The following is a 23,722-nucleotide window of genomic DNA, read 5'->3' on the forward strand; positions in this document are numbered from 1 at the left end:
TAGGAGTGCACATCTCTAGTTTGTTCACAAGGTTAAACATTATAATTTAGTTCCTACATCAAATTATTACTGTTATTACACCATAATTCCCCCTTGCATGCTGTTTGGTTCATGCTTTATCTGTAATAACAATTCTGCAAATGGAACTTAGGAATTATTTTGATAAACCACAACCCAGAACAGAATCCAGCTAACTCTCCCATAGTTCTGTTGGCCCTCAAAGGTTATCAATAAAATAATAATAATAATAATAATAATAATAAGTAAAATGTCATTTTTCAACACTAATGTCTGCAGACTCAATAAACGCAGATCTGTTGAGTAAGAAAATGCCAATAATACAGTCACCTTTCTGACCACAACCACATTTTGAAAGGAACATCAAGTACATTTTTGTACTTTTTTTAAACAAAGCATTCACCACTGTTAGTAACATCACTGTACAAGTTTGAAATCAGAACATGTTCGTATCAGTTTTCCATACATTGTGTCCCCCTCCCTTTTTTTTAAATGGTAAACATGCCAAGACAACTTGTACATTTACTGTATTTCCCTGTTCAGTTCATAGCTCTGGCAATTAAGTTTATTACTTGGCTTTACTCTGCAGCAGAGAAGCATGAAAACACAGGTCATACCTAAAAAGTGGCTTTTCTTTTCTTACATGTCTTGATACCAAAGCATTTAAAAGGAGAAAAAAAGTTTGGAGTTCAATCCTGTAAGATGAAAGCAGCCTCCTGGGAGATTCCTCGGACTGCTAGGAACTCTGCAGGCTCAATTCCCAAAGAATGGGCTCATAGTTATTTATAATATGTGCATGTTATCCAGGTTCTAAATACCTGTGGGTCCAATCCTGAAGGATCCCAAGTGCTTTCTTGGAAGCATTCTACATCCTCAACTCACAAGCAGTGTTGGGATTCCTGCAGAAGCCCTTCTGGGGTTTGAGCCCAGTTTCTGATTTGGAAGGCATGCCCCTGATTATAAACTTTTTTATGTACATTACTTGACAATATCCCTTTACCGTAGTAAATATCCACAAGTTTAGTTTGATTATAAATTATATAGGATGCAATATACTAAAGAGATCACTAACCATCTTGTGGACTGGACTGTTTTAACAAACAGGTCTGTAATAGCTTCAAGAGTAGCTGTAGACTTTTATCGGTTTTCAGTGTTGGTATGTAAACATTAGTGCCAAGTTTCAACAAGACATCCAGAAGAGGGTGCAAGAAAGACTTTAGTTGAACCCGTTCAGTGTTGCTTTTTTTGCTGCACAAAACAAAAATTAAAAACAAATATTCTGTGAACTTTTCTTAAGTGTCTAAGTCACTTGAAAATCTAGGACTTAGGCTCCAAAGTCATTTAGGCACTTTTGAAAATTTTACAAGACAAGTTCTAAGGCAATTGACTACGGGATGATCCAAAGCCCACTGAAGTCAACTGGAGTCTTTCTACTGGCTTCAGTGGGCTTTGGAACAGGCCCAAAAGAAAAATGTGATGAGATTCCTACTTGCCTTTGTTTATTCTTCATCTCCTCCACATCTGCAGCCAGCAGAATCATTGTAGCAACAAGCTTAGCTTCAAACCAGTCAGGCATAAAGCAGTTTTCTCCTGATTAAAGAGAATTTAAATTTTCCATGATATTTTTTTTAAAAAATCTCAGAATAGTAATTTTAACTGCTAATGTAGGTTTCCAATCCTATTAACAGCAGGCAGTGATAGATAAATGATTCATTAATTCAATGTACAAAATATCAGCATAAATATTAATAATGAACACTTTGCATTCTTGTATATACATTTAAATTAAATCAGGTTGATTTTCATCCTCTACCTACTACATAAGAAGGCATCTACCAGCCTTTTGGTTAAAATACATTTTAGGCTACATGTTAGGTTCTTTATCAGTAAATCCTGATAAACTTTTTTTAAAAGTACTTTTTAAAGGGAGGCTGGGATTCTCAAAGGAGCTTAAGGGAGTCAGGTGAATCCCCCTGAAATTCAACCTACTTAGACTCCTTTGAAAATCCCAGCCTGTGTTTCTACCAGCCAGAAGTTTCATACAGAACGAAACCCACTGTCAAAAGAGAAAAAAGCATGAAGTTAAACTGAAGTTTTCCTCCCAATTGATCACTTATATGGACACAAAACATTTACACCAATTATTTGCTATAAAAAACAGTCTAAGAGCGGTCATTTTAGAAAGAATTTTGGACTTTTAGCCCTGAGAATTCAGAAAGCGAGACATGCTTTGGTGTTCCAACGCACAAGTAGTTTCATACCTGAAGGCATAATTTGCTCATCAAGCTGCTTATAAACTGAGCTGCAATTCAAGTAAAATAACAGGAACCTATTCTATAAAAGCTGTTTTTTCAGTTAGCTGACCTGTAACTCCAAAGTAATGGCCTGAACACACATTTCAGGAGGCAGGGAAGTTCTGCCAAACTAATTTTTAGGGAAGAGTAAACCTTCAGAATTTCCAAATGAATTTGGCAACAATTTTAGCCTAATTAATGATAAATGAAAGAAAGAGCTTGCAACATCTCTGATCATAAGAAAAACAGTTTTTGGAAAACTAATTTTCTATTGATACCACAACTTTTCTGATGATATTCACCAAAATCAAACTGTGATCCCATTTTTTGGTATCCTCTAAAGGGATAACTAAAAAATGACTGACTATTGAAATGTCACACTCTGTATTATAAACTTCTTCAAGCACCGTGTGCTTTGCTAAATTTGTAATACTACTACTGTGATAAGTGCTATATAAAAATCAAAGCTCCATAAATAGATGTTTGAAAGAAAATTCTTAAAAACAATTATGAATATTTGAAATGTGGCAGTGAGGCAAAAGTAGAAAATTCTGTTCAGAATTTAGCTTTGTGCTCATGATTTGCATGCATTTATTAAACTGCATACTTCTTGTGTTATAAGAATTTACAAATTCATCTGCTGAACAAGGTGAAGACTAATCTCAAAAATCCTAATTGCTTGCAAGTATGTGCAGAAAGCTGTTTAGCTCCAAACTAAAAGTACGACACAACACATTTGTATCTCCACAAATATGTAAGTCCAGAGTATGTAATTTATAAATTCTGTTAGTGCATGCTATGGATTTTGTAAACTGTGCAACCTCAATAAATCCATATTTTTTTCCTTTCCTAAATGGAGACTGGGAAAAAAATAAAGAAGGAAAATAAATGCACAAAACTACTAGTGCTAATGCAACACTGAAGTTGCAAATCAAGCACTCAATTCAGCTAATTCCAAAAGTTTAAATTTTTTCTGCAATATTGTATTTTCTATTCCTGTTTCCTTTCTTAAATGCAAATACTTTTTTATTAAGCATTAACAAAACAATACCATGAACTAGATAGGACTGTGCAATGTAACAAGGTAAACATTGTATAAAAATCTTTAATTTTACAAATCTGACTTTAAGACATTAAGCTTGTAATATCACTAACTCTGGTTTTTGCATTTAGGAGCTATTAATTCATAAAAATTAACTGAACTTACTTTTGGATGCAGGTGCCTTAAGGTAATCTTCCACGAGAGTATGTACATATACACTTAATGAAGATCTTTCTTGATGCTCAGCATGGCAGTTTATGGACTTTCTGAAGCATCTGTCATGAGTATACAGCCAATCGCAAAGCTAAATGAAATAAACGTTACTATTTAAACACTTCTGCCAACTTAGGTTATATAGAAGAAAACAAGTAATCTGACAACCCAATACACTTAAATTCTCTAGAAGTGTGTGTGTTGGTGTATGTATTAATACACTTTTGATACATATGTAGAAAAAGGAAGAAACCTGCAGTATTTAAAAAAAAAAAATCCTGTGCTTGTTTAAGCTTTTGATACTCATAACAAGAGTAGAACAGATGCTGAGCATAGTCATTACTTCATTAACCTGCTGTGCCATCGCATGCAGCTATATCTACTTATTCAGCCAGAATGTTCTGGAGTCCAAAGATTACTTCTTCCATGTTTTTTCATTTAAATTTCTAATTCTGTGGCTGAATGTACCCCTTAAAGGTTGTGATATACGTGTATTTTGAGAGTTAAAATTCACAATGGAAAGCAAAAAATTAATCTTACATGCAAATTTGTCTTCTTTGGGAATGGAGTTCTGTTATTCTTGTAAATGCTGGGTTTTGCCACACACACGAAAATCAGAGGCAATTCTCATGCAATTTTTTGGCACCCAAATACTGGCCCTTTAAGAGGCTCCCAGACACCCACTGCCTCAGAAAATACTTCCAAAACTATGAAAAAGGAAAGACACATACAGCAGATAATCATTCTGAACAGAAGGCAAATTTAAAGATAAGACAAAACAGTTTATTACTCCAGCAAACAAATACTATATCCACTAAGCAGGGTGGATATAAATCAATGATTTAAAAAATATATATAAAAAAAAAATCGGATTTTTTTATTTAAATCGGATTTTTTTGATAAAATGCTTTTTGAAAAAAAAACCTATTAAGATACATTATAGCTCAAAGATATCTCATTATGGAATAGGGATTATAAATTCTAATTCTATAGTATGAGTACATTCATGTAATGTTTAAGAAAAGTTTTGAAAAAGAGTTCCGATAGTTCATGGATTAGGGACCCAATCTTATGGAGTTCCAGGGGCTTCTGTATAAATTATTTAGGTTAATCTTTCTATTTACCCAATGAGACTCAGTGCTCAGTCTAGAAGATACCATCAGAGATGCTTAGTTTTGCAGTTCTCAAACTGTGGATTTGTGTCTCCGGAGATAACATGCTTGTTAACAGCAAAAATGTTTTAAAATAAATAAATAATATATAGAGGTGAGAAATAATAGACCGCAACTCTATTGTCCCTCTGCAAATTTGTGTACACAGTCAATCCCTTACCTCTCTCTAAAAGTGCAAAGTTTCAAAAAGTTCAATGAATAGACGATTGTTGGGGACGGAACAGATCTGGACAAGGAGAAGAAGTCTGGAGAGAAATGTGAGTAGGGAGGGACAGGCAGTAGAAACAAAAGTGGAACTGTTTGAGCAGTATATTCCAGAAGTCTGGAGGTCTGAGTGTAGCCTTCATTGATTTGAGATCTACCATACCATTCTCTCACTATAATGGCAGCAGGCCGTAAAAGAGGCCCAGTTTGGGAATATTTTAATGAAGTTCCTCTACCTGTGGAAAATGCAAACAGTGCAACAAAGAAATGCAAGGCCTGGTTGCCCAAATGAAACAATATCATGAGAAGTGTTCCTTCTCAGGAGGAAGCTGCACTGAAGATGATGAAAGGAATAGGTCTGAACATGCAGGATCTTCAGGTTGGTAAACCTTTTAATTTCATTCTTCTTTCTTAAGGACTGCCTGTCTTCCTTCTGGACTATTCTTGAATTCTCATGTTTGAGCAAAAAAAATGTAGTTGTTACTCTATGGTACTAGCATTTTAAATGCAGTTGTGATAAAAAATAAACAGCTGTAATAGGCAGATCTTCCTTTTCCAATTTCACCTTTAAAGTAGTACGGAGTGTCAGTGAATGCAATGAGTAATACTAAATGAGCAGTATGGTAATAATAATTAAATAACTGCATTGACTTATTTTGTTTAGGAGAATCCATCCTCAACATACAGGATTCTGAAGACTATCCACCTTCAATATCACCATCATTTTCTATAGTTTCAGAGTTATCTGCCAATTATAGTGTTTCAGTCTCATCATGTATGTCACATAGCCACAGTATATCACCTGTAGCAAAAAGAAAAAAATATCTCCATCATCCAGAAACAACCACAGATAAGTTTGTGATAACCATCAGTTTACAAAAAGAGGTAATTGATGAAAAAATTGCCCGGTTTGTTTATGCAACAAACTCCCCTTTCCGTATGATTGAGAACCCACACGTCATTAACATGGTTCGGTCATTAAGACCAGGATACAGTCCACGCAACGGAGCAGATGTTGCAAGAAAATTGCTGGATAAAGTATATGAAAGAGAAATTGAATAGTGTGCAAAAGGTCTAGAGGGTGAAATTGTTAACCTGAGTCTTGATGGGTGGAGCAATGTCCACAATGATCCTGTTGTATGTGCTTGTGTGACAACAGAAGAAGGGAATGTCTTCCTTACAGAAACAATCGATACATCAGGAAATGCACACACAGCAGAATACTTACAACAAGTAGCAGTAAAAGCTATAACAAACTGTGAAAAAAAATGTAAATGTCTATTACGCAGCTTGGTCACAGACAATGCTGCAAATGTATCCAAGATGAGAAGAAATTATTTAGAAGAGAGTCCCAAGCTAATAACATATGGTTGCAGTGCTCATCTGCTGCACCTCCTAGCCAAAGACTTCAGTGTTCCAGAAATAAAGGCTAATGTTGTTGAAATTGCAAAATACTTACATAACAGCCACTTTGCAGCAGCTGCTCTGAAAAATGTGGGAGGAACCAAGCTAATTCTCCCATCAGACGTGTGATGGAACTCAGTAGTGGACTGTTTTGAGCACTATATCAAGAACTGGCCTAATCTGATGAGAGTTTGTGAACAAAAGCGTGAAAAAATAGATGGCACTGTCACAGCCAAAGTTCTCAACATTGGGCTTAAGAGAAATGTTGAACACATGCTGAGTACCCTGAAGCCTATTTCTGTAGCCTTGAACAAAATGCAGGGAAATAGCTGTTTTATTGCTGACGCTGTTGAAATGTGGAAGGAACAGAGTGAGATCTTAAAAAGAGAAATATGCAGTGACAGAGTTAAATTACAAGTATTAAAAAATGAATGGGACAAGCACGATCTCCAGCTCATTTTCTTACAAATATTCTCAATACTCAATACTCGGTACCAGGGTCAAACCTTAACTGCTGAAGAAGAGGAGTTGGCTATGACATGGACATCCGGCAATCATCCCGCCATAATGCCAACTACAATAAACTTCAGAGCTAAGGGTGAACCATTCAAGAAATACATGTTTGCTGATGTTTTAAAGAAAGTCACACCAGTGAACTGGTGGAAGTTACTTAAGCACTTGATGCAGAGACTGCTGAAGTGATAATCTCACTTTTAACAGCAGTAGCTTCTTCTGCCAGTGTAGAAAGTAAATTTTCTTCCTTTGGACTAATTCATTCCAAATTGAGAAATTGTTTGGGACCTGAAAAAGCAGGAAAGCTTGTTTTTCTTTTCCAGATTATGAACAAACAGGAAAATGAATGTGAAGATGACCTGAGTTAGCTGCAGAAGCCAATATTTTAAGTTCTCATGTTGACCTGGCTGACACAATCTATTTAATTTTTTTTTTTTAATATTTCATGTAACTATTTTAGTTAAAAATGATTTTAACAAAAACAAACCTGATTTTAAAAAACGTTAATGTTTAACTAAATTCAAAAATTCATATGCTTGTTTTGTTAAAATATTATATGCTTGCTGTTGAACAAAAAAATCCAGAATACATAACATTGTTGTTTTAGTTAAATAAAACAATGTAAATGTCTGTCTGGTTATGTTCTCCTCCTAATACTGCCTCGCAAGAAAATCCTCCAAATATTAATGATTAACCTGTTGAACTGGAGATAGTTCACCTCCCAATGACTTCATAAATATCTGCTTCAATTACCTTTGGTAAATGAAATAACCAAACAATCATTCATTTTCTGATATAGCTGTAAAACTCATCTGAAAAGTTTTCAAAATAAATCACTTTAAAAATGTATAGCGTGTACCTTCTAAAAACAAAACCTACATCTATCTCTGAGTTGTGAAGAATATGTATTAAGGTTATAACAACCAACAAGAATGCACTTCTATGTAGAAATCCATGATTAAATCGAGTCTTCCTGACTAGTGATTTAAATCATGATTTAAATCAAATCCACCCTGGCGCTAACTTTGTAATTTCTGAAAAACAGCAAGTAGTAGGGGGAAAAGTGGGGGAGGAAAGTACCTACAATGAAGAAAAGAAAAAACATGTAATACAGGAATAACTGCTTGAAGGGCAGCTTCAGCCAAGGATATTACATCTATCTTGTATCGTTAATAAAAGCAGAGGGAGATGCCCAACTCGTGGCTCTGAATATCTCATAAGAAGTCCTGCTTCACTTTCTCTCCATGAAGTTACCACTGATCTAATGCAGTGAGCATAGATCTCTGATGGAAAAGATTACAGACACCAGTACAGGCTCCCCAAACTGTTGCCTTAACTCCCAAGGGAATGGCAAGGGAGAAAGCAGGCTGGCACTGTGGATGCCTGGAAGTCTTTTGTAGAACAAGCATTTGGGCACCAAAAGTGTGCATGAAAGAACTGATTCTGATTTGCACTAGGATAGGGCTAAACACAAAAGTTACAGATTAGCTCATGTTCTCTCTCTGGAGAATGCTGTGGCAAAGCAGGGCATACAAGTCCGGTACGAGCTCAGCTCCAGCTCTTATGCTGCTTTGAAGTGCAACAGAAGCTCTGCCCTCAGGAGAAAGCTGCTCTTGTGCAGAATTCAGGTGCTCTGCAGGAGAAAAGAAAAAAACAACCTTCCCCTTCTTCCTTACCGTCTCACACAATGGAGGTACATATTAACATCTTCTGACTAATTACCTGCTGGAATTAATCCCCTCCTTAGTGTTACATGTTACAAGGTACAGATACAAAGCACAAATCAATTAGCACTCAGTGCCAGAAGCGCCAGATGTGCCAGTGCAAAAGGGACTGAAAATTAGTTCACATGCATATATTAGAGAATTAAAACATTAGCTATAACTAATACCAATAGATCAGAACAGTCTATTACAGAACATTTTGATTAACACAAAACCAGCAGCAGTTTCAATTCTCACCTCCATCCATAGTATAGTCCCTCTGCTTAAGGACTCCTCTGGTCTAAGAGACATGAGAAAACTTGAAATCTCTGGAAGTGACACTTTCTCCTAAAGACATTATTTAAGGTTCATTAGTCCCCAACAAACACACACTCACATACACACGTAATATTTTAGTGTGAAACTGAGACGAGTTTGCTTTCATCTGGCAAATGTTTCAATAAGAAAATCATCTTTTCCCTCCCACCCCCAATTTATTACCACAGGGATATAAACTTTCCAGAAATATTCATTTTTGCCTTTTTTCAGGACACACACACAGTTCATTTTCCTACAGTCTGATGTACCCATATAGAGATGTACACTGAAGGCGAATGAATGGCTTGAAGCGAGGTATTCACTGATGGCTTTTTTTTTTTTTTTTAAGTGAGGGGCAGGGTGTGTAAATGGACAACCTTAGTTATATTAATTTTAGATATTTAGAAGCCCCTGACTAATTCTTCTGTTTCTGCCTTTTCACAGGAAGCCCTGCTCAGGTCAGCTCATGGTCAGCCACAGCAAAATCTGAGACAGCAAAGAGAAAAGGTAAGCAGCTGTATTAGCAGACAAAAGAAAATGGGGTGGAGAATACAAAAGAGAACCTTTCATGTGGCTATCAGGCATAAGCAAGAGTACTGTGCACTCCCCTTTCATTCAGTCACAGACACCTCCATTCTCACTGATGATCATATGACATCCTTATGGCAACTACAGCAATTGCTTATGTGGAAATACATTAGGAAAGAAAGTAATTTTAGATTATTCTAAAAGAGATTTAGCAGATAAAAAAAAAATAAAAGAGCCAGCAACTATATGATAGTAAGTTCTCCAAATACCACTGGTTGGGAATTGCTACTTTGCAGGAAATTATTATTAACCTACCACCATAGCTGTTAGGTGATAAGCAAACAACAATGCATTAGTATTACTGATTAGTAGTAGTCTTCACCATGTGCTATGCATTGTCCTAGCAAGAAGACATCCCCTACCCCAAAGCGTTTATAATCTAAGAAAGCAAGACACACGTGAATGGAGGGAAAGAGGGATACAATCAAAAGTATGTATTTATATCATGTAGGTTTTATATACATTATATACATCAGGGTCTTTTTTTTAAATTAAAACACATAAATTGAACTCAATTACACCATCAGCCTATCCGCTGTTAGATGGCCAATGTCTTGTAGGCTTCACAAAAGAAATGAGACCTGAGGAGAGGGCTTTGTTCAAGGAGAACACACACACATTGCTGGTATAAATGAAAAAGGCAGAGAAACATTTATCAGAGGGTGAACAACAGGCAGTCAGGACTAGCATCACTTGATGGAAGAGGCAGGACGATAATGCTATCAGAGACAAGTGTAGATAAGGAACAGGAGCAGAGTCTTGAAGGTGAAGAGAAGCCATTTCTACTTACATTTGGATTTCTTTTAAGTGTAACATTAACTCTGGATTTCCTGGGTTTCTATTGCCCTTTTTTTTATTTTTTTGCAACAATTACAACATAGCTGTAATACTTTACCCTTAAATTACTGATATGTATTCAGCCTTAACTGCAGTTAAATATAGTTTTTATCCAGGAATTCTACTGAATTACATCAATCAAGATAAAAGCATGATCCTTGTTTGAGGTCAAGTTTGAAGTTTAAGAAGAAAGTTTTCTGAGCTATCCAAAGCATCAAAATCATTTGAAAATTTTTGAACCACATTTTATAGCTTAAAAGTGCCCAGACAAACTCTTGTGATGTTATAGGGGAGAAAGAGGGGAAGGATTTCCTTCTGATTCAACACTGAGCATGAAAAATTTCAGTCCCATAAAATAATTTGAGAATTAGACAACTTATATTCAAGATTCTAAAATGAAAGTGATATTTTAACCTGACTATAAAGTCATCATGCTAACATTATAAATATCATTTTAAAATATTTTATGTCATTTTGAAAGTCTCTTTAATATTAAATTTTAATTGTTAAATAAGTGTTTATATGGCACCTAGCACAACAGGTTCCTGGGTCCATGACTAGGGATTCTAGGCATTGCAGTAATACAAATATTATCATCAATAAAGTACTGCAAATGAAATGCTGAATAAAAAGGATCAAGTTGTTTCATATGAAAAATAAAGTTAAAAGAATTATTAGTATTAGCATAGAGACCTACATCACTCAAGCACATTTTTAAAATGGACATTGCCAAAACTACAAATTCAGTAAAATCAGCTGCTCAAGTTCTATTTGGCAGCACTTACATATTGCATTATCATCTCTGAAAAATAAAACATTACACTAGAAAAAAAAAGAAGAACTCACCACATCTGTCAAATGCATAGCTGTTTGGAGGAGAAAACACTGAGCAGCTCCCCGCAACAAAATTTGATGTGTGATCATAGTGCACTGCAGGACATCTCTGCAAATGGATAAATATGCACCTTAAATTATAAACAGATTAAGCAGCTCTTAAAATACATATTTACCAACTATATTTTAACTGTAGTGATCAATATATTAAGAATGCAGGAGCACTCAGAATGTGCGCTGCACTTTCTAAATATACATGATATAATTCCTCCCCTGAAGAGCATACAATCGAAAACAAGTGGGGTTATGATTCTAAATAAACACAAAAAACTTTTGTTCAGTGACAATTAAGGTTGCATAAGGACAAAACCCACCAACTCAAAATCTGAAAAGCCTGGAAATGAAAAGGTAAGGGCCTCTATTCCATGTCACATTCACATTGCCTACAACACTGTTGGTAAAACACTCCAACAATTCAGAAGGCTTTCATTCACTTACATCTCTAACAGATATCGAAAAGTAGTATGTACCCAGAGTTCATTAAATTCTCACTCTATCACAAAACCTTAACAGTGATCTCAGATGCTCCTGTATCACCAGATTGGCACATCTGCCTGTCATACATTCCATGCATTTGGGAAATTACTCCCTTAACATTGCTGAGGTCATCGATAAGATTTCGTGCTAGAATTCAAAGTTGATTATGTTGGGATGAGCATTGCTTTTCAGTATCTGTTGGAGACAAACGCAAAAGCCTTACAGACTGATGGAGTGTATTATTAAGTGTTATAGGCAATGTGAATGCCAGATACATGAAAATGAAAAACTAAGAGAAAAGTGTTTCAGATTTTGACTTGGTTGAGTGTGTCCTGACACAACTCTAACCGTCACTAAACTACATTTTTTGTGTTTGTTTCCTAGTTCTTTTTATACAAGGTTGGTGTACCTCAGTGGGTAGGTTCCAGGATCAAGCAAGGAAGAGGAGCTGACAAATGACTGAAATGTAAAATATCTGTATTTTGACACACATCTTGAATAACCGCAGTTCCTGCACAAAGTGAGTAACCTCTTCTTCTTTGAGTAGTGTCCCTATGGGTGCGCCACTTCAGATTACTTCCAAGCAATATCCCTAGATGGAAGAGGGAGGTTTGAAACAGTCCAGAACTGAAGACAGTACTGTAGAACCAAGTGCCGCATCGGATCTGACCGCATGGAGCAGAGAGTAATGTTTCAAAAACATATGTACTGAAGCCCATGTAGCGGCCCTGCATACTTTAGATACAGGTACATTCTTTGTTAATACCGTAGACAGTGCCTACAATCTGGCTGAACGTGCTATCACCCTTTGGAGGGGATGAACACCTGCAGCATCATAACAAGTGATAATACATCTAGATATCATCCTGACAGTCTCTGAGTAGAGCTCAAAGACCATGCAGATCTATCCGTGAAGGAAATGAAGAGCCTAGGTGACTTCCTAAATTGCTTGGCCCTATCTAAGTAGAAGATCAATGCCCTTCTAACATCTAGGGTATGTAAACTGGATTCCTGTAGAGAACTATGTGGCTTTGGGAATAACATTGGTAGCTGAATGGATTGATTAAGGTGGAATTCCAATATAACCTTAGGTGAGAATTTAGGGTGTGGATGAAAAGAGACCTTGTCCTTAAAGAACGTCGGAGGGGGGTAGGGGGGAAGGATCTGCCATCAAGGCTCCAATCTGCCCGACCCTACGGGCCAACGTAATGGCTACTAAAAATGCTGTCTTCATAGATAAATGCAACAGAGAACAGGTTGCCATTGGTTTGAATGGTGGTCTCCTAAGGTAACTGAGTAGCAGGTTGAGGTCCCAGGTCAGGGTAGGGTCTTTAATCTGCGGGTTGTCACTTCTCAGACCCTTAATAAACTTAGACGAAACCAGATGAGCAAATATGAAGAAACCATCTACCAGAGAATGAACGGCTGATATTGCAGTCAAATGGACCTTAATAGAACTGATAACCCAAATTTCCATAGATCCAAAAGACAATCTAGAATGACTGAAAGTAGCACCAAATCAGGCAGGAGGGAGAGACAACAAGACTAATAGAAGAATCTCTTCTATTTCTGCAGGTAAGTAGTGCAGGTTGATCTCTTTCTACTAACACTTGTACTTCCATAGAGCAGAAGGATTCTAACCACGTGAACTATCGGAGGTGGAGAACCACTGGTTGGGATGAAGCACAAAACCCGCATCCTGTGACAGGTAATGAGGAATGGTTGGGAGCCTGAACGAGAGCTGACACATACATGTAGAAGGTAAGGGTGCCAACTGTCTCTTAGCCAGGTCGCACTGTAAGGATAATTCTGGCTGTGCCCTGTCTGATCTTGTTCATCACTCTTAGTATCAGCAGCACTGGAGAAACGCATAGAAGAGACCTTTCTTCCAAGATAGAAGAAGAGCATCTCCCAAGGACTGGTGGCCCAGACCCCCTCTTGAGCAGAAAAGAGGACATGTCCTGTTCCTGGAGGTGGTGAAGACATCCACTTCTGGCAGTCCCCATTTTTGGAATATGCTGTGGAGAACTTGGGTTCTAGATCCCATTCGTAATCCTGTGAGAAGCGTATGCTGAGGAAATTGGTTATGATGGTCTGAATACCTGAGAGGTAGACCACTGATATTTGGATTTAATGAACTATGCACCAATTCCATAATTGCATGGCTTCAGCACACAAGGAGGGGGATCTTGCTTGTTGATATAGAATGCATGACCTTGATTGATTTGCCCGTGATGAAGGGTAGGAAATGAAAGCAAGAATTCCTGACAGTCCTATTCTCCAACAGATTGACGTGGAGACTGGTTTCTTGAGTTCTCCATTTGCCCTGAGTCGTGAGGGTATGGAGATGGGCTCCCCATCCCAATAGTGATAAAGTCACTGATGGGGCTGCACTACAGAAAGGAATGCCTGCACAGACATTGTGTTGATCCTCCCATAGTCCTCCCATAGTCTAAGGAGTTCCTCACATCGTAAAGGAACTGTCACCTGTCTGCCCAAGGTGTGTCTGACTGGAGAACAGGTCATTCTGAGCCAACCCTGGAGGCAGTGGAGACACAGCTTTGTGTGATCATTCACAAAGGTGCAAGCTGCCATGTGTCCCAGCTACTGAAGACAGTTCCTCATAGGTGATACGTAGGGGAGCATGCGGGGTTAAGTGCCCCACCCCCAGATTTCTGCTTGGCCTGCCGGGGTGCGAGGAGGGGGATCTGTCCTCCACTGCACCTGCCCCCTGGCATGCTCAGCCCCTGTCCCCGACAGCCGGGCCCGGGCAGGGAGCAGAAGGGGCAGGACCAGCCACTTCTCATGCCGGCTGCTCTAGGTCACTGCTCTGTGCAGAGCAGCAGCTGCCTGAGAGAGAGCCTGGCTGGGGAGGTGATGGCGGCAGCGGGCTGTCCCCCACCCTGGCCCAGTTGCCAGGGACAGGGGCCGAGTGAACTGGAAACCAGCAATCTGGAAAATTGTTGTTGATGGGCAACCCAGGGGTCCCAGTATGGTCATTGGCAGGGCCTGTAGTACAGAAGTGGGGATGGCATGCAGGGTTGGTTCCACCACCCTCAATAATGAGTCCAATCTTCCCTATGACTTTCAAAGAACGGGTTTCTGAAGGAACATATTAGAGAACCATGAACAGAAATAGAGGAGACTGACTGGAAGTCACTTTCATTCTCCTCCATCTCATCCAATGGAGGAGCACATGTAGAAAACGGTAGAGTCCTGTGGTCCAGCCGACAGTAGTCTAGAGATCGGGATCTTAGTACCGAGAGATTCTCAGTACCCACCAGGAGCAGGGACTCCGGTTCATCTGTTATTGAGAAGTCCTTAGTATATCTGAACTCCTGTGGTACTGACGCAGTATTCAAGGCCACAGTCACTGAAGCTGATGATTGATGTACTGAAGTAGATGCCGATGGTGTCTAGCTGAGGATGCCACATGCATGGGTTCCGACAGCTATGCTGAACTTGGTGGTGCCAGTCCCAAGTGTCTATGCTTCCCCTCCTTGCTGATAGAAGGTACCCAGGCCCTACTGGAGCCATGTCTCTCCTTCATGCTCTGGGACTTTACGGTCCCACTAGTACTGGAGGAGGAGTCCTTCAACTCAATGGTACCAAGTCAAGAGGTTGAAGCTTCAGAGATTGTGGATCTCCCCTGGACTTTTTGGAGCTGGCTCCTTAAGCCCACTCTTTTTGGACGCCTTCCCCATCTGGGAGGGGTGGGGGGGGAAGGGCACGGAGGAGTTGGGGGGTGGCTCCCGACCTAACTCAGAAGCTGGCCAAAGGAAGTGATCCTTCATTAGCAGTCTGCTTTTAATCTCCCTGTTTTTCCTTGCCCTGGACTTGAGGGCCAGGCAGAAGTTAAACTACCGGGAGACGTGGAACTCCCCCAAGCAATGGAAACACTTTAAGACCATCACTCACAAGTACAGGAGAGACATCATCTGAAACCTGGAGAGCCAGACATTCCCTGCTACAAAAAAACCAAACAAACCAAAAAAACCTCTCTCTGAGGGGAAAGAGGAGTAAAACAATCCTCTCACTACTTATCTAACTATAACTATTCTAACAACTATAAAAACTATTTTACCCACTATAGAAATATTAGAAAAATCAATGCATGCTCAAGGCAGACATACTAGGGCTCCATCTCAGGCGAGAGTAGTTGAGAAGGAACTGAGGGTGGTTTGCCCACATACTCCTATATAGCCTCGGTATCTGGCACAAGGAGGCATAGGGCACACATGCAGGCCAAATGGACACTGCTAACTGAAAATCTCAGATCAAGGGCTTGTGTGGCACACGCACACCTGAAGTGGAGCACCCTTAGGGACACTATTTGAAGAATCCAGGGTTCTATTGCTGATTCTGGGAGAAGCATGAAGCTGAGCGGTTAGAGACTGAATGTGATTTGATTATCCTATCTGAAAGGCAATGCAGCCAAATAGCTAAAATCTGGGTCTACCACATTAGAATCCTATTCCTGCTATTAACTTGTTTGCCTAATGCAGTGGCAGCTCTTAATCGTCTACATTCTAGGATCCACATTCATGCCTTTGGTCAACAGTAAGAGTGGGGACCTGCATGAGGCTCATGGTTGTCTCTTGCCCAGCTCACAGAATTTCTCCTTGGTTAAAAGGGTATTTGGTGGGTGGATAGGCTGATTGACCATTCTCTGTCTCTCTCACCCACCCACAGATGATTTCATCAGAATGGAAGTATTACATCATCAGTGCTAAATATGGTGGGTTCATCCTGGTGCATTTCTTTTTCCATTTATGGAGGAAAAAGTGAAAAGTCATGACAAACACAAGCACTATGTATTTGTAATTGATATTGTATTAATCAGCACATATGGAGCAGCACAAGGAGCAAAGCAAAGAGCCCAATGTCTTAGATGTCCTGCAAAAGAGAATCCCAGAAAGATGAAACAATCCATTGAAAAAACTTCAAAAAGGGGATTATTTTGGAATTATTCTTCTCTCTGAATCAACCCAATTTTCAAACCAACATGAAAAATGCAAACTGTACTCAAAATTTACAATCTAGGTTTTGGCCATGTTAATAAAAGTTTAAAGTGCCTGTTGAAATGAAAACTGATTTAACCTTAACTATAAGTTCATGACCAATGCCTCCATAATTAATGATTATGTAATATTGCCATGAGTACTGCAAAAGAACCTTCTAATGTTAAACACATAGGTTATAGGCACTATCACCCACTGAAGAGCTCTCCAATTAAATACAGTTTTCCCTAAAAACTAAAAATTGCAGTCTATGAGTTAATTCACCCCCACTGGATGGGTAAGAATTGGAGTGCAAACTGTATCGCCTCTAAGCAAGCGGAGGGAGATAGCTTTACCCAAATTGGGGAATTCACCCCTAAAAGAGGGTAAGCACCATTTGAAATATTGCTTTCACTTGGAAGTTCACCAGAGGAGAGTAGCTTTACATTCCAGAGGGTTCTCCACAAGATCCTTAGTGGCAAAGGAAGCCAGGAAATACACTGAATTAGCACATCATTTTTGTGCCCTGACCATAACTCCTTCCCAGCCAGCGTCATGTGCTATGTGGGTTGTGGTAATTAGCTGCAAAAACGGTACTGTGTCAGGGCTTACAAAAGGGTTGTGCTTGCTGCCAATACCTCTCAAGGCAGACTTTCTGCCACTAGAGCTTGGCATATCCATTAGGGAACCAACCAAGACCAACATGGGAGAAAAATTTGCCACAAGGTTCACAATTTGTCCCTCACATTCACTTTAAATGTGTTCTTTAATCAGAATGCTATTGACTACATCTGTTTAATGCTGCTTAATTTACTACTGTACTTCTATTCTTAGATACTAGGAATATGCAAAAGTGCTTGCTTAACAAAGATGTCTCTTTACTGAGTCAAAGTCTCTGAAGAACACGAAAATTTGTATTAGTACGTATGCCGTGTAGTCATACCCATGTTGCTCCCAGGATATTAGAGAGACCAGGTGGATGAGGTAATATCTTTTATTGTACCAACTTCTGTTGGTAAGAGAGAAGCTTTAGAGCTTTCACAGAGCTCTTCTTCAGGTCTGGGAAATTAAGGCATGTCAACACTAGCACTGTCCGCAAAACTTTTGTTGCTCAGGGGTGTGGGGGGAAAAACACCCACCTCAAGCGACATAGTTTTGCCAGCATAAACACCAGTCAACACACTCTCCCGTCAACATAGCTACCGCCATTGGTTGAGCTGGTTTTATTATGTCGACGGGAGAGCTCTCTCCCATCAGTGTAATGCAGCTACTTGAGCAATCGTATGTGTTGGTACAGCTGTGCCACTGTAAGCTTGTAAGTGTAGACATGGCCTAACTCAAAGTGTCACTGCTAAATACAAGATTTGAACTGACTGTGTGGCATAAGCAGTTAACACATATTTCAAGGGACCATTCAAGGTGAAGTGCCCCATTAAACACCTCTCCAGACACAGGGAGGAAAGGAAGAGTGGAGGGAGCAGCAGCTGGGAGAGGTTGTCAGTGGGTTCAGATTGTTGTAATAAGGTATAAATCCAGTGTTTCTATTCAGTCCATGATTTTTAGTGTCTAGCACAGCTATGAATTTAAGCTCCCAGGCTCATCTTTTGAAAGTGTTGTACAGGTTTCCTTTGCAGATAAGGACTGATAGGTCAGATATAGAGTGATCACTTTGTGAAAAGTGAAAGCTTTTCTATTGGACCATAGTTGAAGAGAGTGGGGAAGGATAGAGAAAAAAGTTTCTTTACAAGTTTAGGCTTTCAGTCTTTCTACTACATTTGATTATTTAAATTTTCCCAAAAAGTTAGGCTAGGTCTACACTACCCGCCTGAATCGGCGGGTAGAAATCGACCTCTCGGGGATCGAATTATCGCGTCTCGTCGGGACGCGACAATCGATCCCCAATCGACGCTCTTACTCCACCAGCGGAAGTGGGAGTAAGCGTCGTTGACGGGAAGCCGCGGAGGTCGATTTTGCCGCCGTCCTTACAGCAGGGTAAGTCGGCTGCGATACGTCGAATTCAGCTACGCTATTCGCGTAGCTGAATTTGCGTATCTTAAATCGACCCCCCCCGTAGTGAAGACCTGCCCTCAGACTCTGCTGTGCATTCCCCAGAATTGTTTTATTAGTCTCCCAGAACCTGTGCATAAGTAAGGGACATAAAACCGCTGAAGTGTGTTACCTTAGAGCATGAAGTCCTTCTGTACCCAATGCTTTACATGATGGGATGCATGCCAGTGCCATAGACAGAAACAAAATGGGAACAGCACACCAGTGCCTACTTGTCATCTTCTGAATAAACTTTAACAGGAAACTACCTTTAAATAAGAGCAACCAGAAAAAAAAATATTTTGTAGGTCAGCTGAAATACTACAATATTGAAACTACTGTATTTTGAAAGAATATCTTAACTGATAAAGTAACATTTTCAATTAAAAATTCCGTTTTGTATAGCCAGAATCCATTTCTTGTTCTTTTGAAACCATTTAAATGATGTAGGTGCAGAGAGAGGGAACGAGTGGGTGCTTTCATGATGAAGATTCAGGGTCAGTTCTACATTGCTTGAGCAAGAAAGCCAAAATCAAGCTCTTAAATAGCAAGGATTGTCTACTACTATTTGGTTTCAATTTTAATATTTAATTTGGTTTTAAATTATCTATTTTATAATGGTTTTCAGTTGTATATTTTAATTGATTATGCAGTGCTACAAGCACTTCCACAGAAAGGACAGTAGCTTTTCAGGAAAACTGTGAACTGCAGAAGCACAAGTGTAAGATACTTTATTTTAAATAAAATACTTTTCCATTTACAGTTACTGAAATACAACTTCCTAGAAAAGCTTACTGACTGTCCATTACTTCTCTTTTAACTATGTTACTGTGCTACAGGAAATTCAATATTTAATTTTTTTAAATGAAAGAATAAAAACTAGAGAAAACAAAATGGACCGCTTAACTGCTGAAAGATAAATTGCTTTATAAAAATACTACATTTTGGCCCTTCCTCCTACCTCCCCCCTTTTTCTTCCTCATTTCCCTTCTTTCCTCCCTCTTATCTCCTTTCCCTACCTCCTTTTTCCTCCCAACAGGTCAGCAAGCCTCCTCCTTCTCCTGAAAATATCTGCCATACATTTGTAACACTGTTTCAAAACTGAATTGGGAAAGAAGATTTACCATGTGCAAGCAAACAAGAGAAACTAAAAACTCTAATATACAATGCTTATTGTGGAGACGAGACCCAATGGACTGTAGGAAGGGACTTGGAGTAAGAGAAATGGCTCAATCCTAGGTTCTGATTTTGAAATGTGATCTGTGTGATCCAAGAGCAAGATTGGGGCCCATCCCACTGAAATCAGTGAAAATTATCTTGAAGTCACTGAAAGTATTTGCCAATTACTTCAATAGAAAGACTGAGCATGAATCATAAAATCATAAAAATGCAGGGCTGGAACAGAGCTCAAGAGGAGGAAAGTTAATCAGTGGGTTCTTAAGCTTAATACTTCTAAGGTATTTTTTCTTTTGTTTGCTTTTGATTTATTTCGTCCTTCTCTTTCTTGTAAACTTCTGACGTTTTTGGTTCCTGCTAAAGGAAGCAAGAGGCTGAAGCGCTGTCTGCATTGCTGGAAAACAGCTTGAAAATTCTGAACCCAAAACCACACAGAGCAAAAGGATTATCACAGAGAGAATTGTATGTTTGAAATACTGTCACTGAAAAATAACTCTACAGCAACTATACAAATCCCTGCATTATGATTGACCACTTAGGCCTGGTCCACACTAACCCCCCACTTCGGACTAAGGTACGCAAATTCAGCTACGTTAATAACGTAGCTGAATTCGAAGTACCTTAGTCCGAATTTACCGCGGGTCCAGACGCTGCAGGCAGGCTCCCCCGTCGATGCCGCGTACTCCTCTCGCCGAGCTGGAGTACCGGCGTCGACGGCGAGCACTTCCGGGATCGATCCGGGATCGATTTATCGCGTCTAGACAAGACGCGATAAATTGATCCCAGAACATCGATTGCCTGCCGCCGGACCCCGAGGTAAGTGTAGACGTACCCTAAGACTGTAATCCAGAATCATATGCTGCATAGCTGAGAAATAACCATATGATGTGTACGCAGATCAGACACTTGGAACCAAAATTCCATCACTGAGAGGGAGGGGAAAGTTATTTCTCTATTGTTCTCAATGGGAATTGCTGGGTGCGGAATATTTTTATAAATCACAGAACTGGAAGGGACCTCAAGAGGTCATCTAGTCCAGTTCCCTGCTTTCATGGCAGGACTAAGTATTATCTAGACCAGAGGTTCTCAAACTGTGGTCCGCAAGCTCCATTCAGGTGGTCTGCGGATAGTTCCCTCTAAGGTGCGCAGTCAGACACAAGAGAATGAAGGGCCACCCACCTAATTAGGTGCCTGGACCCTGGAGAAAACGCACATGTAAGGTGAAGTGGTGGCCTTGAGGGGGAATACTCGGTAGGTGGGAGGGGGCAGTGGGGTCAGAAGAGGGGGTGGGGGGGAAATTTGGGACATGCAGGGCTGTGGCGGCCAGAGAAAGAGGCGACTTTCCCCAGCTCCAGGGCTGCGGCTGCTGGGGAAAGAGGGCCCTCCTTCCCAGCCTCAGCTCTGTGGCTGCTTTGGCGGGGGAGAGACCCCCCCTCCTTCCCAGCCCCAGCTTGGGAGCTGCCACGGCGGGGGGGAGAGGGCACATCCATCGCATTAGAAAGGTAAGACTACGGATATTAAAATATGAGTTGTGTGCTTTTATTTGTAGAACAAAAAAAGGTTAATGATTAAGTTTAGAGAGAGCGAGAGCGCGCTTTTATCCAAAGCGCTTTACAATAGCTAGCTAACAGTACAAACAACATTTGGAAAGATCATTAAGTGGTCTGCCAAGACCGTCAGCAATTTTCAAGTGATCCGCAAAAAGAAAAATTTGAGAACCACTGATCTAGACAATCCCTGATAGATGTTTGTCTAACCTGATCTTAAAAATCTCCAATGATGGAGATTCCACAACCTCCCTAGGCAATTTATTCCATGGCTTAACCACCCTGACAGTTAGGGAGTTTTTCCTAATGTCCAACCTAAACCGCCCTTGCTGCAATTTAAGCCCATTGCTTCTTGCCCTATCCTCAGAGGTTAAGGAGAACAATTTTTCACCCTCCTCCTTGTAACAACCTTTTATGTACTTGAAAACTATTATGTCCCCCCTCAGTCTTCTCTTCTCCAGTTTAAACAAACCCAATTTTCTCAATCTTCCCTCATAGGTCATGTTTTCTAGACCTTTAATAATGTTTGTTGCTCTTCTCTGGACTTTCTCCAATTTGTCCGCATCTTTCCTGAAATGTGGTGCCCAGAACTGCACACAATACTCCATTTGAGGCCTAATCAGCGTGGAGTAGAACGGAAGAATTACTTCTGGTGTCTTGCTTACAGAGGTACTGAATCTCTGGAGGTCTTGTGCCTCTTCCATGGCACCAATGACAGTGATCAAGCTCTGGACTCAGACAATACAGGAGGAGCACTGTGGACCAATATTGACATGCCCTGTGCCCATTCCAAACTGACGGCTCCAAGAGAGGATGAGTGCCACCTCCACAAGCATACACTTAAGCTTGGCCGCTCTGTCCTTTTTTGAGCAAGGCTTATAACCTTTGCAAATGTGACATTTGTCACTAACATGGGACTCCCCCAAGTGATTAAGGCAGCTGGGGTGCAGGTCGCTCACCGGCATTGGTTTGCTGAATGAACAACATGATTTAATCCCGGAGATTGAGGTACAGTTCCAGTACTGCTCCCAGTACCGAAAGCTGAACCCAGCAGTCTAAGACCTAAATCTGAAACTTATAACTAGCTAATTATCTTAACTACAGATTCCCTAAACTCTATGAAACTACGCTAAGCAAAACTGGGTATATTTTACAAAGAGTGAGAGAAGAATTTGGAACGATTGCAGCCTTACTACTGCAACAACCATCATGGTTGGTAATAAGGAACTGAGAGGGGCCAGGGGCACCTTCATCCTTTATACCTGCACACAGCAGCACTGGATGCTCAAGCCACCTTAATAGGTACTGCTGAGGGGAAAAAAATCTCCAGCAACCATGCATTGGGCATGCACTCACCTACAGTGGAATGGACATGTGCAGTCACTCAAAGAAGTACTACTGCTCTTCCAAATTTGGTGCCTGCCCTGTTTGACAAGTCAAAGGTATAATATTTCATGGAAGTCAGTGGGTTACTCCACATTACTCCCTTGCAGTTTTAAGGGATTGGAAGGTTTCTGAGGCAGGCAATAGCTGCAGGCTATGCTCTGGTGGCATGTTCCTTGATATGCTGTAGTTGGTTCAGGTAGGCACCCCAACCTGTCCCTGAAGCATCTGTGATAACAGTCGTAGTTGGGAGGGGACAGGGAATGACCCCTTTTTTATACACACACTGGGTCCATTCCCCTCTATTCGGCATTGGTGAGGCCTCATCTGGAGTACTGTGCCCAGTTTTGGGCCCCACACTACAAGAAGGATGTGAAAAAATTGGAAAGAGTCCAGCGGAGGGCAACAAAAATGATTAGAGGGCTGGAGCACATGACTTATGAGGAGAGGCTGAGGGAACTGGGATTATTTAGTCTGCAGAAGAGAAGAATGAGGGGGGATTTGATAGCTGCTTTCAACTACCTAAAGAGGGTTCCAAAGAGGATGGATCTAGACTGTTCTCAGTGGTAGCAGATGACAGAATAAGGAGTAATGGTCTCAAGTTGCAGTGGGGGAGGTTTAGGTTGGATATTAGGAAAAAGTTTTTCACTAGGAGGGTGGTGAAGCACTGAAATGGGTTACCTAGGGAGGTGGTGGAATCTCCTTCCTTAGAGGTTTTTAAGGTCAGGCTTGACAAAGCCCTGGCTGGGATGATTTAGTTGGGGACTGGTCCTGCTTTGAGCAGGGGGTTGGGCTAGATGACCTCCTGAGGTCCCATCCAACCCTGATATTCTATGATTCAGTCCTCAAATAGTATCTAGCAGGGCTGGGGGTGCTACTGTGACCCTTTGGTA

At 40.2% G+C, this 23,722-nt stretch overlaps 1 protein-coding gene across 1 annotated transcript in view; it reads right to left on the bottom strand.

Annotated features, from left to right (window-relative positions):
* Positions 1–23,722, bottom strand: part of TARBP1 (TAR (HIV-1) RNA binding protein 1) — a 102,117-nt gene that overhangs the window by 57,757 nt on the left and 20,638 nt on the right. The window contains exons 7-12 of the mRNA XM_065401541.1: positions 18,857–18,992; positions 11,153–11,249; positions 8,822–8,911; positions 3,520–3,658; positions 1,512–1,611; positions 1,091–1,266 (exon numbers count right to left, since the gene is read on the bottom strand). Of these exons, the coding sequence (XP_065257613.1) occupies positions 1,091–1,266; positions 1,512–1,611; positions 3,520–3,658; positions 8,822–8,911; positions 11,153–11,249; positions 18,857–18,992 (738 nt within the window). The remainder of the gene's footprint in view (positions 1–1,090; positions 1,267–1,511; positions 1,612–3,519; positions 3,659–8,821; positions 8,912–11,152; positions 11,250–18,856; positions 18,993–23,722) is intronic.

This window comes from Emys orbicularis, chromosome 3 (assembly GCF_028017835.1).
Source record: "Emys orbicularis isolate rEmyOrb1 chromosome 3, rEmyOrb1.hap1, whole genome shotgun sequence".
Classification (NCBI taxonomy): domain Eukaryota; kingdom Metazoa; phylum Chordata; order Testudines; family Emydidae; genus Emys; species Emys orbicularis.